Source organism: Cebus imitator, unplaced genomic scaffold (genome assembly GCF_001604975.1).
Source record: "Cebus imitator isolate Cc_AM_T3 unplaced genomic scaffold, Cebus_imitator-1.0 Scaffold156, whole genome shotgun sequence".
NCBI lineage: Eukaryota > Metazoa > Chordata > Mammalia > Primates > Cebidae > Cebus > Cebus imitator.
Window position 1 is genome coordinate 996,196 of NW_016107471.1, and position 18,324 is coordinate 1,014,519.

At 31.5% G+C, this 18,324-nt stretch overlaps 1 protein-coding gene across 1 annotated transcript in view; it reads left to right on the top strand.

The window, feature by feature from the left end:
* PTPRQ (protein tyrosine phosphatase receptor type Q) overlaps nt 1-18,324 on the top strand; it is a 255,887-nt gene that overhangs the window by 104,785 nt on the left and 132,778 nt on the right. Inside the window, exons 25-30 of the mRNA XM_037743831.1 lie at nt 6,216-6,376; nt 7,106-7,251; nt 11,408-11,576; nt 13,441-13,731; nt 13,954-14,229; nt 14,601-14,752. Of these exons, the coding sequence (XP_037599759.1) occupies nt 6,216-6,376; nt 7,106-7,251; nt 11,408-11,576; nt 13,441-13,731; nt 13,954-14,229; nt 14,601-14,752 (1,195 nt within the window). The remainder of the gene's footprint in view (nt 1-6,215; nt 6,377-7,105; nt 7,252-11,407; nt 11,577-13,440; nt 13,732-13,953; nt 14,230-14,600; nt 14,753-18,324) is intronic.

Below are 18,324 nucleotides of genomic sequence, written 5' to 3' on the forward strand. Positions count from 1 at the left end.
AAAAGACACTTTCATTTGTAAGATTAATTTTATGATTATATTTATAGAACCTATAACCTTTTAAATTTTGCAGTAGAAAAATATTTTGAAAATATTATACTATCTAAACGCTGTCAAGTAATTTTTAACTTTGTATTCATTTAAACACAATTTAATTTAGGCCAAAGTTATTTGATTCATTATTATGCTATACTGTTATTATTCACAGAAATTGAGTGTTTCAAAATAAAAATTGTGTGCCAATATTTAATTCATGATGCTTTAAAGTATTAAATATTATGCTTTGCCCTCTCTGTGCAAAATTGATAAGTACTCAGGCAGACAGGGAAGAAAATATGAATAATTATTCTCTTATCATTAATAATTATGTATAATTCATAAATTCCATACATATAGAAACTAAATTAAAAATTTACAAAACAGAAAATTAAAACTAGTAAGTAATCTAAAATATAGAGTTAGAAAAGAAATGGGGAGATTGATCCGGAAAAAGGAGAAAAACTACATTTAGCCTAATGTTAGGAATGAAAAAGGAAACATAACTACAAATATTTAAAAATTAAGAGATACCTGTAATCCCAGCACTTCAGGAGGTCAAGGTGGACAGATGGCTTGATTCCAGGAGTTTGAGACTAATGTGGACACCATAACTACAGATACCTAAAATAAGAAACATCTGTAATTCCAGTACTTTGGGAGGCCAAGGTGGGCAGATGGCCTGATCCCAGGAGTTTGAGGCCAGCCTGGGCACCATAGTGAGACCCATCTCTAAAAAAAAATACAAAAAATAACCAGGTGTGGTAACATATGCCTGCAGTCACAACTATTCAGGAGGCTGAGATGGGAGGATCACCCAAGCCCAGGGTTGAGGCCATTGAGGCTGCAGTGATCTGTGATCACACCACTGCACTCAGCCTGGGTGACAGAGTGAAACCCTGTCTCAAAAAGAGACAGATAGATAGGTAGATAGATAGATAATGAGATATTTAAAACAAACTTATGACAATAAATTTCAAACATGAAATCATAAACTTCTGGTAAGATATAACTTATATACTTTGTAATAAAAATATTTGAATATTTTATAAGCTTTAAAGGAGAGAAATGAGTAGTTAATAATTGCATGTTCCTCTAATAGCCCATTTTCTGAAGTATTTTACTCAAATTTTGGAGCCCTAATGGGATGATAACTATGTGGCTATAAACCCTTTGAACCAGAGGTTACATCTTTTTCACCTTCATATATCCATCACAGAGTGTAATAACTTATATTTTAGGCCCTCAATAAATATTTGTTGAAGTAATGAAAGGAAGAAAAAATGTTCATTTAAAAGTCGTGTTTTTCTAATCTCACTAATCTTTGAGCACCCCTGGGAAGTCATTTTACATGTTTTTGATCAGTTTCCTTTCCTGTTGTCCTGGGAAATTTTCACAAATCATCTCTATTTTCAAGCCCTTTGCTAAACCTCACTCACCTCATTCAAAGCAGACAAACCCAGCTTCCATTCTAAACTTAAAATTGAGGCAACTATCTCAAAAATTTGACTATTTCAAATTCTTGCTTCCAGAATCCATCAACTCACATCCATTCTCAGAGGATGAAATCTCTCTTTTTCAGTTCAAGTGCAATCCTTCCTCCTGCCTCTGGATCTTAATTCCTTGGGTCTGCTCTAAAGCTATCTATGGATTATTAGTGTATGCTTCCTCAGCTTCAAACTCCTTCTCTTGAGTGGCTTTTTCCTTTAATCTTTTAAATTTGTCTTTCCTACCTAAGGCAAACAAGCAAAACAAAGCCAAACCAAACCAAACTAACTTAGCCAGTCAACCATATGATGACAATAAGAACAATAACAACAAATGAATACACTACTTTGACTCAGACTATCTCTGAGATTCTAGAACAGCTTTAGAAATGTGCAAGTGTTTATGCCTTGCTAGTTTGGGGTTATTTAATACGTAATCACCAACTACTGATGCTATCAAGTTGTGTAGAGTAATTATGCTTAAAGTACAACATGGAAGAATAGTTTCCACATATAATGGGGAAATTAGTGAATATCACTGGTTCATATGAGGAAAAAAATAACCTAATAAAGAGTCAAGTAAGTGAGTGTTCACATTCTTCATTTTGGAAGTTCCATTTAGTGAGTAAAAGGAATAATCTAGAATATTTGGATGATAACTGATTAAAGTTTTGAAAATAAAGTCACAAAAATGAACAGGGATGATGTATCATCAGGGTAGATTACCACATGGAATAAAATAGCAAACGATGAAGATTAAAATTAAAACTCAGACTTTTCAAAGGGTCTCAAACCTTGCCTAGAGAACCGTACATATTCATGCCTCTTCTCTTCTCCCACCTCTCTCAACTCCCTATTCTACTCTCAAAGTTTACAAACTAGCTTTCTAGTGAACAATTCCTGAATCTTTGGGGCCATGCCTTATTCTCCTTTTTTTATACTTTGGTCACAACTAATTTCTTTGCTCATTGGTTTCATTGTTGTTTACTTTTAGCTACTAAGGGAAAAGGTTATTGTCCTTGTTCTTAAGGAAGTCACATTGTTATTAGTGAATTGCTTTAGAATTATTTACTGCTTTATCTGTCTATTTTGAGGATAGGGGCTGTATCCTACTCATATGATGCCTGAAGTAGTGCCTGAGACAAAGTAGATGCTAATTAAATTTTGTTGGATTTTGTTAAATACTGATTTTGTACATATCATCTCTAAATTCAAAGAGAGTGGGAAAGTTATCTTTGCTTGTACATTGTAAAGAATGGTGTCTAAAGAACTCAGACTAATAATGTTTTTATTTAAAAGACTAAAATAAAATATTTAAAAACCCATAAAGTTTTTTGTTTGTTTGTTTTGATGGATCATAAATGACCAACAAACATGCAAAAAGACATTCTGTCTCACAGCCCAGGAATGGCTAACTAAAATCTAACTAAAAATCTGCTAAAATCTAACTATATTAATAATATCTAGATATTTATGTAAGTTTGTCAAAATGAGTACTCGTATATATTGTTGGTATGATTCTAAATAATTATAATTATCATAACTTAAAATTTGATACAGTAATCATTTTGGAGTAGTAATCTTAAAATTTTACAAAGCACTGAAACCATTTGAATCAAGAAAGACACAGTTTGTATCCTGGCCTAGTGTTGCATACCTGTAGTCTCAGCTACTCTGAAGGAAGGATGAGGTGGCGGGATACTTTGAGCCCAGGATTGAAGTCTAGCCTGGGCGACATAACAAGACCTTGTCTCTAAAAAATTTTTTTAATTAAAACAATTTAAACAAGAATCACACAATTTAGTGGGTAGAAATAAAGTACTATTATGAAAAAATACTTCTTTAAGGATAACTACAGCATCATTGTTAGCAATAGCTAAAGAAATAGAGAAACAACCTAAAAGTTAATTCATAGAATGACTAGATAGCTATGATATATCCAAATTATGCAACTATGAAAACATGTTATAGATCGTTGGTGTTAACATGATAAAAGAAAAAATCAAGATATAGAACATATGCTTTTATAAATGAAAATAAAATATTATAATGGAATACATGATAATTCTATTATAATATTTGTAAGCTAATAAGAACAAAAAAGATTTTAAAACTAAGCCAGCTAAAAGCAAGAGTAACAACTTATTATAGCAGTGTCAAAGATGAATTTCCTACAAATGGGTGGGAGTGAACACTTTGAGCTTCAGGATTGCTCTGAAGATTGCTCCTTTGAGATTAGAGAGCTCACACCTCAGCACAGACATTTATGTGTTATCTCCAATTCAGCAACAGCTACTAAGAATAAGGAAAATGGAGTTAGAGGCTTGGTTACAGTTCACTTCTGTCTCCTTTCTTTTTCTTTTAGTTGTCAGTTTTATAACAAATCATCTCCTACATACTTCATATATTTGGAATTGTTTTAATTAATATTCATGCTACCATATTTTTCTAACTTATTCATTAAAATATCAGCCACAATCCTAAATTCCAAAAAGCAAAATAAACCCCAAGCAGACGAGACATCTGAAAAAAATTTTGTTAGCTCAATTTTGTCTCTGAGAGTAAACCAGGCTAGATGTAGAAACTAAATCTATATATGCAAACTGAAGTGAACTCTTACATTTTTTATTAATATAATTTATAACAACTAGCTTCTTTTTACTAAACTATTCGAGATAAAATTTATTTTTGATATGTGTTTCCAGGTAATTGCCTTGATTCTGTATTATCTATGGAACATAATCTGAGTTTTTTATAGTTGGTAGATACTTAGATACAAGATTTTGGTGTGAAAATCAGGGCAGGAAGGTAGTGATGCGGGGTAGCAGATAACATTGAAATATGTTATTGAAAATAATTTTAAAAATTGATATAATGCAATTAGACTACATTAGCTAATTGCAAAACTTTATTTTATTTTTGTTTTTTTGAGACACAGCCTTGCTCCGTTGCCCAGGCTGGAGTGCTATGGGATGATCTCAGCTTACTGCAGCCTCCACCTCCTGGACTCAAGTGATTCTCGTGCCTCAGCCTCCTGAAAGCTGGGTCCACCGCTGTGCCCACCATGCAGGGCTAATTTTTATATTTTTAGTGGAGATGGGGTTTCGCCATGTTGCCCAGGCTGGCCTCAAATTCCTGGTCTCAAGTGATCTGCCTGCCTCGGCCTCCCAAGCCTCCCAAAATGCTGGTATTACGGGAATGAGCCACCACACTCAGTCTAATTGCATAGTTTTAGAGATACACATTGGATTAGCTCTTCTGTAGTGTCCCGATGACCTGTGACCAATGATAAGAATATGGGTAATTTTTATGACAAGGCATCTTTTTTGGCAACTAATAGCCACAATATTAAGAGTTGTAAAAGACCATCTCCTCTGGTCTCAATGAAGTCAAAGAAAGCTCTCCTGACTGCTTCTGAAAAAGGATGTCAAATGAAACTGTTTCAAATTGCTGAATAGCCTGGCTAATCCTGCCTGTCTCCAATAGCATACTCTGAATCCATATTTTTCTCACTGGGGTAAGCTTTCCAACTATTTTTCAGATAACAGTACTTATATTTGGAATAAATTGGTGCTTCTGTGCTAGTAAAACCATGACTGAAATGTATCTCTGTAGATATCTTTAATTCACTTAAAATCTATCATTCCTCCTAGTGATTAAAGGCTTCAAATGTTTCAATGGTAAAGAAAGGGATTTTCTATTCAGCGGGAATATTCATTTACTTCTTCAGTGCCTTGTGTGTCTAAGGAAGAAAAATATGAGATTACAGGAGACATATACTTTTTCTGTATTACTGATCATGTTTCCTTATCTAAATCTTTAATTTTATTGTTCCTAAAGTCTAAATTTTAAAACAGTGTTCATTTTTCAACACCATGATATACATGTTCATTTTTTGGGTTTAAATATTAATCTATATCCAATTCAAACTGTGAAAACTGAACATGACTGTAATAAAATAGTGTTATATTTTGTTCTTAGACTCTTTTATTCCCCTTTTGCGATTTTGGTACTTAGTTGGAGAGTTCTGAGTCAATATTGATTTGATTTGCTTTTCTTCTCTTGAGCGATATTTTAAATACTTTAAAGATTTTCATTGAATGAGATATAAGCTATATTTTCTTCTTTCCTGGATAATATACACACATTGTTTTCAATCTCATTTCTGTTAAATAAGTACAGGGGAGCCCACAGCCTTGTTATTTTACTTACCACTATTTAAATATTTGGTATGTATTTCTTTGTGTTGGCCTGAAGTAAATGTTACTTTCGTACAATATTTGAAAGATAGGCTTATTTTATAAATTAATAGTTTAAATAAGATTTTGCAAGAATTTGAAACGAACAAATATTTGGACAACTAAAATATCAGTAGGAAAGGGAATATTGTAATTACTTTAGTACATAATATTCCTGGATACCCATTAAAATCGGTCCAAGGAAACTCTAATTATGAACATCATATTAACATTTGATCTAATTACTGAATATAATTGAAAGCAAAATAAGTTAATTCACTAAAGTATTCTGAAATTTACTCTTTTCAGTGTTTCAGGATAACCAATACCTTTATTCTATTAATCTAGATGAATACATTTTGATATATTAATATTGTTTAATGTTAGTATGCTCAAAAAGTATATGTTAAATTTTAGAATTCAATTATACAGATAATATTCTTTTTTCTCTCAGGAATGAATCATCATTAAAGACTACTAATATAACTGAAACATCATTGGAGTTATCAGATTTGGATTATGATGTTGAATACAGTGCCTATGTAACAGCTAGCACCAGATTTGGTGATGGGAAAACAAGAAGCAATATCATTAACTTTCGAACACCAGAGGGAGGTGAGCAAAGGATGTATACCGATATATTAAAATAATGTTTTTTGTTTTATTAAAAAAGAATATCCTGCCCCCAAAAAATACAAATATAAAAATGTATTATTAAACCTAATATTCATCATCAATTAGATGAAAAATTGCATTTTGATCACTTTTTAGCTGTGAGATGTTGGGAAAATTAATCTCTGTGTGCCTCAATTTCCCATTGGTAATGTGGAAATAGTATCATTCTACAGGGTTATTCTGAAGGTTACATAAGTTTATATTTTTAAATGCACTTAGCACAGAACTTACTTGACACATGGAATTTTATGTGTTTATTAAATGAAAAAACATAAAATTCGTGAATCATTTGTCTATGACCCTTATTAAATGTAAAAATTCAAAGCTATATTAGAATTTCAAATTGTGTATTTTATATTGGAAACCTGTTATAATATTGTTCTTGTATCCAGAGCAGTGGACAGGTTTTAGAACAGGGATAGCATTTTATGAGTAAGAAATTCATCTGTCTTCAGCTTGAATATGCTTATAATAAAGTATTAGAGGGCTGACCCAATGCATTTTATGGATTTTGTTTCTGACATCTAAACAGACGTTATTTCTAATTCAAGCTTTTTTGTAAAACAATTTTTATCACTTTAATTTATAAACTGTAGGTAAAATTCAGGACATTTAAGACATTACTTGTAGCCACAAATACAGTAATTTGTTCAATTATTTGTTTTATAGCACCAAGTGATCCTCCCAAAGATGTTTATTATGTAAACCTCAGTTCTTCATCAATAATTCTTTTCTGGACACCTCCTTCAAAACCTAATGGGATTATACAATATTACTCTGTTTATTACAGAAATACTTCAGGTACTTTCATGCAGGTAAGGATTAAATTTTCTCCTAGTTCTTTATTAATATCCTTAAGTTTTATTAATAATACAGACTTGTCACAGTAAAACAAATTATTTACCTTACAGTGATAATTATGTACAGATTTATTTTATACAACTCCCATTGACATAGAAAAGTGTGGTATAGAAATGTCAGATACATTTAATCTCTCCTTATGCACACACGCATTTCTATATAAGCTTCACATGTATTAACAACAGTGAATCTGAATCTGCCAGCTACTTAAAATTCTGTTCATAAAGATGGCCCTCAATTATACTTCCTCCGAGAAGTTTTCTGTAAAGTGTTGATGGTGTCATTTATCCTGAAAGTTATTTATTAGCTAATTTTTTTACATTTGCTTGTATACAATATAAATAATTTTAGTGTTTAGATGTGTTTGCATATTTTTATTTAATTTAAAAAAGGTTTTTGATTGTTAATTGGAGGAGCTATTATAACAATAGTATAATAGTAGCTATTGTTTAATATCAGATGTAATGAAGACCACTCAGAATGTTATTTAACTTGTCAAAGATACAGTTGTAGGCTTGCACAGTTTGTAGTTGGGCACTCTCTAGGATGTGAATGATGATAGCTATGAAAATAGCTAAAATGCATTTACTTTGAAGAAACATTTTCAATTTTTTAGCAGTTATATTATTTTTCCAAATTAGATGCTTCACAGAACTCTAACATATGAAAAGGATAGTTGGAGTGATTATGATTGAATCAAAGATACAGAGAGCTAGAATATAATTTGAAAAACTGGAATTTAGAAGTACTGCAGTGTACAGAATATACAGAATATATCCTTTAGTGGTAGAAATTATTGACTGCATATTTGTGACTAAGTGATTCTTAATTCTTTACATCCCATTAGGTAAAAGAAGAAGAAAGATAAGTCTTACAAACTTTGAGTTGCTTAAACCCATTTGTTACTGACAACCCAAATTTAGTCACTAGTTAGTTTTCCCGAGTAACAACCTCTGGGATTAAGACTTTAGTGCAGCTATAATGCAATGTAGGCTATTGAAGAGGGCAAGAGCAGAACTTTGTAAGCTATCTCAGGACTAACCTAGAAGAGAGACAGACAAAGTCCAGAAGGTGATTTAGTGTTTACATTCTGTCCTAGAAGAGTAGGGTTGTATATGTTTATTTCAAACTTTATGCAACAAGGAAATTACTTTATAAAAGACATGTAGATATGGTTATAGATGTATTAAAAGACATGTAGACATAGTTATAGATATAATTATAATTCAAGATTTCTCAACAAATGCCTTAACAGCAGAAGGAGAAAGGATGGTCCAGTTTTCTACTCTGTACGTCACGCAGTTTTTGCTTTTTGTTTTGTTCTCTTTAAGAAAGAGAAATGGGGCCTAGAGAGGCAGTTTATTTTTTACCAAAATGTTGTTTACAATTGTAACAATAGTCACTATACCAATAGAAGATATTCAAATTGGAGATTTTTCCTCTTACACATTTTAAAAGTATTTGTATAATTGTTTCAGTAGTTCCAAATTTTAGCAATGATTTTGTCTCTGTACAATTTGCTTATGGCTTATATGTGATTTATATCTTGGGTCTCTTTGTCCATATCTAAATAATAAAGCATAAGTATCAAACTTTGGTTCCAACATGATCTTCTAAACCTACTTATTCAAACCTTGGTATGTAATATGATCCAATTTGCAATTCGTCTGTCTTAGAACATGTTATCTTTTATTAAATAATCTTAAGAATGCTTTTAAGTGTGACAGCTGCAAGAGGGTGCAGGCTAATGATGTTAAAACATATCAGAAGTATAGTCTCATATTGCTTGAAGTTTATCAGTGCTTTCATTTATTTCTAAAGTTAATGTTAAAAATAGCATCAATATCTTCACTACCTAATTTTCTATTTCAAATTAGTGGAAGAAATCCTCAAAAGGAGAATTATATACCAGAATAGGTGTATAGCCTTTTATTCATTCCTTATCATCTTTCTTCTTCCTACAGAACATTGCAGAATACGTCATGCATGGTATATCATGTTCTGTCTCCTATTCCAGATAACTGCTGCTTCTTTTAGTTCTCCTACGCCATGATAAGCATCTTGAAGAGACGTAATTGTGTAACATTTATCTTTTCATCTCTTAAAGTCCCCTAGAACTATATCATACATAGGTTTAATGATCAATAAATATTTTAATTGAAACATTATTTACAAAATTATAATAGGTCAACATCACTTTTAGTACATAGTCATAATTTTGGAGCACCTGAGTATGTAGCAAAGTCATCTTTCTTTCTTTTCATCTTGGAGAATTTAACCTCTTTGCTACTACTTGGCAAACCATATTGTTCTTCCTTCAGTTGTTGCACATTGTATTTTGTACAGCATATTAACTTTTCGACTTTTTAATTTTTATCCATTTATGTTTCCTTAGTGTGCCTGGCATAATGTTTTTTTATTTTAAAAAGTGCTAAGTGAATATTAGTTGATTGGTCAAATTTGAAAAGGTTTTACTAAATACATTCTGACTATATTTATATAAACAAAAGAATAAGCCTTAATTAGATAATTTGTGCCAAAAGACAATTTTTCTGCAAAAATAAACAGGTGAATAAAAGAATCATCTGGATAATTAATCTAATGTTACAAATTTGTTAGATGTCTATGCACATTAAGTCACCCACTCAGCAGGAATGACTTCTGGGTGATTTAGATAATTTGTTATGTATTAGTCATCAAGGTCATAGGTAATCAGAATAAATTCTATAACAAAAATTAAAATTTACATCAAAAAGCTACATTAATATTTTTAGGTGTTGCTTTGTATAAGCCAATTGTTCCATGTGTAAAGCAGATGTATTGGAAAGTACAAAAGTTAATGGATCATATTTTGTGTGAGATTGCTATATTACTTTAATTTGTGTATTTTTTATGTAAATCACCACAAAATTGAAGTAAATCTTTTATTGCACTATATTTTTCCTCTGAATACTGGCAAAAGAACCGTAAAATTTTGCTGAAGTTAATTTGTTGATAAATTTTAGAACCATTCTTACTATAAATTTAGTCAAATTGCTATCCTGTTATTCATTTAAATGAAACTAATTACCATTTTTTTCTGTTGTGTGCTAGACATAGTATTAATGGCTTTATGTGCTTCATGTCATCTAATCCTCAAAAGTTGTCTGTGAAGTGGAGATGATTATTTCCATTTTACAGTTGAGGGAAAAGAAGCTTTGAGATTAGATGATTTATCCAGGGATAACCTGACAGAACTTGAATGCAGGTCTATAGGACTTAAATGGCTTCATGTGGATTGGATTGATTCAGATTACTCTGTGCAGATGGAAATTATAAAATTATTCATACTGTTTACCTATATGTCTAAGTCTCCTTTTATTTCAGAATGAGTTTTATTTGACTATGTGTTTTATTTTTAAAATTTGGTAGGAAAGAAAATGTATAAATACCCTAATATTTTTTTAAAGCCTTGGGAAAAAAATGTAATTAGGAGTCAGGCCAGAAAATTTAAAACTTTCTCTTACTCTGTACATCAGAGAGTACATCAATCAGCCATCCCTTGCTTCTCACAGTTGTAGCAAAAAAAAAAAAAAAAAAAAAAAAAAAAAAAAAAAAAAAAAAAAAAAAAAAAAAAAAAAAAAAAAAAAAAAGACTCACTAAATGTGAATAATAATAGCTATTCGAGGTCATAAAGAGGTAAACACATTCATAATTCCTTCATCACAAATGGAATGAAACAAAACTAAAATTTTATAACACTCCCAAACTTGTTTAAAATTAGCTAATGGTTTGAAAAATACTTGCATGTTTTTATAAGGAAAAGTGACACTGATCAGCACAGTTGTAGCATTTCCATTTGGCCACTTGACCTTCTTCATTGTTAGCATGGAGTTTTTACTCTTTGCTTTTTTGTGTATTGATTTTACAATAAAAACTACCATCGATTTCTCTTTTAGTTCAAACATATTTCCAGTTTAATTATTGCAATAAAAAATTCTATGTTGATTTTCCTAAAACGATTAACATATTGAAATGAGACAATCAATTCATGTATAAATTATTTTGAAATGTTCATGCATACTAAAAAAATACATTCTGAACAATGAAAGCGATATGTTTATTTTTCAGAATTTTACACTCCATGAAGTAACCAATGACTTTGACAATATGACTGTATCTGCAATAGTAGATAAACTGGCAATATTCAGCTACTATACATTTTGGTTAACAGCAAGTACTTCAGTTGGAAATGGGAATAAAAGCGGTGACATAGTTGAAGTATACACAGATCAAGACAGTATGTAAACAAAAAACACTTATTAATCTTTAATATGATTAATTTAAAACTTATTATTTTAGGAACTTTTTCTATTTGTTTGAATTTGTAATAAAATCTTTTATTTAGACACATTCATTATAGGAGTGTGAAAATTCAATTAATATTCTTATAACACCATTACAGTAATAGCCTCTTCTGTTCAAGAAAACTGCTAACATCTGTTCATGAAAATTCTATTCTTTTTATTGCTTCAAAAGATGTCATGGTCATCCAGTTATGGGCACAAAAAGTACTGCATACATGGATGAAATTTCCAATAGTTAATTTACTTAACCGTTTTCTTTAAGGACTTAAACTCTGTAGCAACTTGTTTTCTTTTCAGACTTTGAATCTACATAGGACTCTGCAGCACTTCTGTTCTTACTGTGTTTGTGTCTAATATTTCCAGAATATATATTTTTTTAACTCCAGAAGTTTCTCGCATGCATCTTCTGAAGAATTCTATTTACGTTGAGTATTCAGAAAACTGTAATGATTGAAGCTCTTGATGTTTTTTAGGTTTCAACTTTCAGAATACAATGATAAGTGGATCATTGCTTATTTTTCTTGTAGTTGTTTTTGTCATCCATTTGCTTGTTTATTTTCAAAGACTAGTCCCTGATATTGAGAAATGGTAGTGACCTAAATTTCTGGAGTAAAACTCCATGTTTATTTTCTGAAATAAATAGATTCTTTAAGCATGAGAAGTGAATGCTTGCTTTGTTGTTGGAACAATCTTTCAAATTGTTGACAAGTTGGTCAACATAAAAAGATATGATAAATATGTGTAAATATGTATTTTGGGAGTCATATAGTGTAATATATGATCAATACCATTTCAGGCTTTTTTTTTTTCGAGATGGAGTTTCGCTCTTGTTACCCAGGTTGGAGTGCAATGGCGTGATCTCGGCTCACGGCAACCTCTGCCTCCTGAGTTCAAGCAATTCTCCTGCCTTAGCCTCCTGAGTAGCTGGGATTACAGGTGCACGTCACCATGCCCAGCTAATTTTTGTATTTTTAGTAGAGATGGGGTTTCACCTTGTTGACCAGGTTGGTCTCAATCTCTTGACCTCGTGATCCACCCGCCTCAGCCTCCCAAAGTGCTGGGATTATAGGCTTGAGCCACCGCACCTGGCCTTCAGGCACTTTTAAATGCAGATCTTTCCCAGGGTTTTTACCAACCTATAACATTTTATCAGTTATAATTTCCACACTGTGAGTAATAAGCACTATGTGCTACTCCAAAGGTGGATGTAAAATTTATATTAATAGAGTTTAATATCATAATACAACTTATAAATGAGAATTAGAACTCGGATAACTAGAGAAACTGTGAGACTAGATATTGGGAAAGCTTTTAGTGTTAATTCTTCTGGCTACCCACATGACCTTGGAGAATTCACTTAATGGCTCTGAGCTTTAGTTTCCTCATATGTGAAACAAGGGTAATATTTAGAAGAAATAAACTAAAAATATGGTTGAGATAATATAAATTATCAAAATACTTAAAACAGTATACATACACAAATTATGCAAACACATACACACATTATGCACACACATGCACACACCCACACAATCATGTAGTAGGGAAAAAAGCCAAGAGAATATTATAGAAACAATTTCCATACATATTAAAGATGACAGAGTTTATTTTGAATGATTTTTAAAGTAATTATTTAGAAGGTATTCTATAATAGGTGAATGTTTGCCATATCTGCATTTAAATAATTTAGGTGCTGATGATGTAATAGATGCCATTTCAACAATTAGTAACTCTGTGAATTTAGATTCTGTTTAGGGTAACTGATGATTTTTGTATTTTGCTCATTACCTATCATAGTACCTGAAGGGCTTGTTGGAAACCTAACTTATGAATCCATTTCGTCAACTGCAATAAATGTAAGCTGGGTCCCACCAGCTCAACCAAATGGTCTAGTCTTCTGCTATGTTTCACTGAGCTTAGAGCAGGCTCCTCGCCATGTGAGACCACCTCTGGTTACATATGAGAGAAGCATATATTTTGATCATCTGGAAAAATACACTGGTTATATTTTAAAAATTACTCCATCAACAGAAAAGGGATTCTCTGATACCTATACTGCCCAGCTATACATCAAAACTGAAGAAGATGGTAGGCTAGACACTTTTATTGCCTATTAAGCAGATTGTTGTTGTTCTTTTCATTTACATTGCTTTCTGATAGGAAACAGTATTCAATTATATTGATTCTGTTTGATCTCAAGTAATTAGCCTTTCCATAAATACAGTGTTTCTTAAAATAATCTGCTAAGAAAATCAAATCCCATTGTGATTGAAGCTTCTTTTAATTTAATATTCTCTTTTTCTTTTATAGTCCCAGAAACTTCACCAATAATCAACACTTTTAAAAACCTTTCCTCTACCTCAGTTCTCTTATCATGGGATCCCCCAGTAAAGCCAAATGGTGCAATAATAAGTTATGATTTAACTTTACAAGGACCAAATGAAAATTATTCTTTCATTACTTCTGATAATTACATAATACTGGAAGAGCTTTCACCATTTACATTATATAGCTTTTTCGCTGCTGCAAGAACTATAAAAGGACTTGGTCCTTCCAGCATTCTTTTCTTTTACACAGATGAGTCAGGTAAGCCGGAATCCACATTTCTTCAGACAATTTCACTGTTGCCGCCTGAGTTTTCTTTTTAAGGAAAAGCATGAAAAATGAAAGGATATCTGATTGTTTGTTTGTAACAGCCTTACCATTATATTTACTTTCTTGAATCTTTTTTTTTTTGTTTTCAATTTGAGCTTCAGAATTTTATGTTCTGTTTAAAGCTACTTTGGAACTACTGTGTCCAAATACAAATTATAATTAGTTATGATATTTATTTCTGAAATTAAAATATGATCATTTTATTAATCTTTTTAAACTAGTCTCTTCAAGAAAGTAATTCATGGTGCTATTGTTATGTTAAAGTTTTATGAATGTTAGTTTCATCGTGTGTTTTCCTGCAGTGCCTTTAGCACCTCCACAAAATTTGACTTTAATCAACTATACTTCAGACTTTGTATGGCTGAAATGGAGCCCAAGTCCTCTTCCAGGCGGTATTGTTAAAGTATATAGTTTTAAAATTCATGAACATGAAACTGACACTATATTTTTTAAGGTAGGTTGATTATAACAGTATATGTTTATTTAAAAAATTTAGAAATGGAATTAAAATTTTTTGCCACTTAGGAAGAAAATGGCCTACTAAATTAAACAATGACTATTTTTTAAAAAGCTTCATTTCCTGCAATTTAAGGATGCTATGGAAAACACAAGAAAGCGTTTGCCAGATATATAAGCTGAATACTTCATAGAGCAATGTACTTAGATTTGTAACTTCTAGATATCTACAATATAAGAAACAATTGCATCGTTTGTTAAATGCTGGAAAGGGTACAATAATTTTTTTCTGGCTTACAAAGCTGTTATAAAATGTATTTCTATCTATTGTTACCAGCAGTACCAAGGGAAACTTTTTAACCTTTTAGAAAGTATTAATATTCATACTGGACTTCTGGTCATCTTTCCCGATAGCGTATGATCCTACAATAATTGGTCTTCTAAGATATATCCTTATCCTTATTTTTTTTTTAATTTTCAAGAGTAATTCATTTGCAACACTAACTACATTTTCCTTCCTCCATTTTTGGAATCCAGAATTAGTGAAGAATATTCACAAAACTGATGTAACAGAGTCTCAAATATATATCTGTGATTTCTAGCATTTAATTGCCAAAATGTAATTAACAAGCATTTGTTTAAGAAAATTTTCTTATTTCTTTCCCAAAGGCAAAAGAATTCCTGGAATGTTCTTATTTGGTTACAGCAAGAAGAGTACAAAAAATCTGCAGTAAATGTTTTACTCAATATTATGAGTATTACAATTTATGACTATGGTAAATCATTGTTATAGCATGTGTAGCTTACAAATTGAATAGTAAAAATCGAAAGCAGACATTAACTTTTTATCATCAGGAGCAATGACTTTCTTTCTGGAAACCAAGATATTACTTTAAAACCTGATAGTCTGAGTATAATTTGAATCATATTACTCCATAAATGTGGAATTTGTTTCCCAGAAGTGTGAAATTATATTAAATGACATGAAGCCTCTTGCCCTTTAATATCTATCCCTGGTTTAATCTAAACATTTTTCCATTTTTTATTTGCTTTGTCTGTACGGATCACTGGGAGATAGATATCAAAAGGGAAAAAATAATCCTTTTCTTAGAGTAATTGCATTCCCTGGATTGTTGTGTATGTATATTAGAGTGTGAATGTCTATATATGATCTTATCTCCTCAGAATGGTAATCTCTAACTCTCTTAGCATAGTGGTGAAGCAGGGGTGCTGACTTCAAATTACCGGACTCAAATTCTGCCTTTGAAACTTACTGTGTTTCAGTGGATACATTGCTTACTTCTTAATGCAAAATATGAGTTACAAAGATGTATACATTTGAAACTGAGGATTATAAAGGAAAATCTACATAGAGCATTTCAAACAATTCCAAGCATGTGATAAACATGTTAGCTATTGTTACTGTAGTTGTACATAGTGTTTAAAAGAACAAAAAATTCTGTCCAACATTTTAATAGCACTAAGCATGAAATGACAATATGCCAATATGTGAATATGAGAATAGTTTATATTCTAAGTTTTGTAAACAGTTTTTCTCAATAGAAGCACGTCTTTAATATTTCACTAGCAGCAAAAATACAATCTTTATGCCATTCGGTATTAAATATATTATTTGAGATGGGCAGTTTTATGTTTTAAAATCTACTACCTCATGTTAACTCCTTTTTACATCTATTTTGTCTTTCATCAATTTTCATAATCTTATTTTCTTTTTCTTTTTCTTTTTCTTTTTCTTTTTTTTTTTTTTTTTTTTTTTTTTTTTTTTTTTTTTTTTTTTTTTTTTTTGAGACGGAGTTTCGCTCTTGTTGCCCAGGCTGGAGTGCAATGGCGCGATCTCGGCTCACCGCAACCTCCGCCTCCTGGGTTCAAGCAATTCTCCTGCCTCAGCCTCCCGAGTAGCTGGGACTACAGGCGTGCGCCACCATGCCCAGCTAATTTTTGTATTTTTAGTAGAGACGGGGTTTCACCATGTTGACCAGGATGGTCTCGATCTCTTGACCTCGTGATCCACCCGCCTCGGCCTCCCAAAGTGCTGGGATTACAAGCGTGAGCCACCGCGCCCCGCCCATAATCTTATTTTCTTTCAAATTCTTTTAAATGTACTCTCATGCCATCTTTTTCCCTTTCTCAGCATCTGGTTATTATATTTGCTTTCCTCTTTCTGTTTAGCTTTCTCCCCTAGTGTGTTTTATTTTCCTTTCTTTTTCATCTACCCTGATATCCTGACAGTAACAATTTATATTATTTTCTCTGTTTTTATATTCTTTTTCTTCTTTCAAATTAGATGTGCATTTGTGGAGGTACAATAATGCTAGAACCACTTCAAATGTTACTGCAATCCCAGTCAATCCGTTGTGGTCCACAGATAGTGAAATCAGTAGGTAACACGTCACTCACACATACTGAAAGAAATTATTTAGTACAAGTTCTATTAAAATAGATTTTTAAATATTCATCACTCCCGTCTCCCTTTTTGACAACATACTCTTGTGTAAATTTGTTCACTCTCCCATAAATTACTCTTTGATTATTATGATCTCTCGGGTTCAGTTGTTTCTCTGGTTATTAGCCCTTTCTAAACAAAATCATAGTTTGTTTTGTGTTTAATTTTTTTCTCATTCAGTAATTTTAGATTTCTCTAGTTAATATAAAAATTCCTTGATGGCAGGACCATGACTTATATGTATCTATAATCTCCAGATTATCTTATAGTATGATTTGTAAATAGTAAGCAGAAAAGAATGACTGAAATAAAGAGATTCAGTAAGCCCCAGAAAGCCAATGAATTCCTAGAGATTATTTTAAAATAGGATCCTAATTGTAAATTCCCCAAGAGTTAATATTCTTATTAAATTTCTGTTACTGAAATGTTTAATAAATAATCAATATGGCTTATATTTGTCAGATATAATGTAAGATTCTTATGCTTATACCAGATAGGAGATTATCTTCTCTGTCCATAATGATAATTGATTAATCTTAACTCTTTCTTGGTTAGGACAATTATCTTTGAATGAAAATTCTATACTTAATGAGAATTTTTTTTTATGAGAAATCATATTCCTCCTTAAGCAACTATGATATTCTTTTGTTCCTTTTCTCATTTCTCTAAAAAATTGTGTTAAATTAGAAACTTAGGAATTGGATGGGAAAACTCCCAATTTAAGCTTCATGGAAGCTAGATATTTTAAACTTATTATTCACTGCTTTACTGCCAGTGTCTACATACAATGGCTGAAGAATAAATTTAAGTTACACAGGAATGCTGTGGGCATTAAAAATAAATTTAGATGAGTTCAGAAAAATCAAGTATCTTTGACCACCCACAAGTTGAATTTAAATTGCAAACTGTAATTATAGCAGATTGAGAAAAAAAAAAGATTATCTAATTCCAAGTAAAAATCAGGAAAACAAAGTGAAAACAAAACGCTGTTTTTTTAAAAAAGGCAATTATAGGCCAGGTCTGGTAGCTCGTACTTGTAATCCCAGCACTTTAGGAGGCTGAGGCTGGCGGATCACCTGAGGTCAGGAGTTCAAGACCAGCCTAGC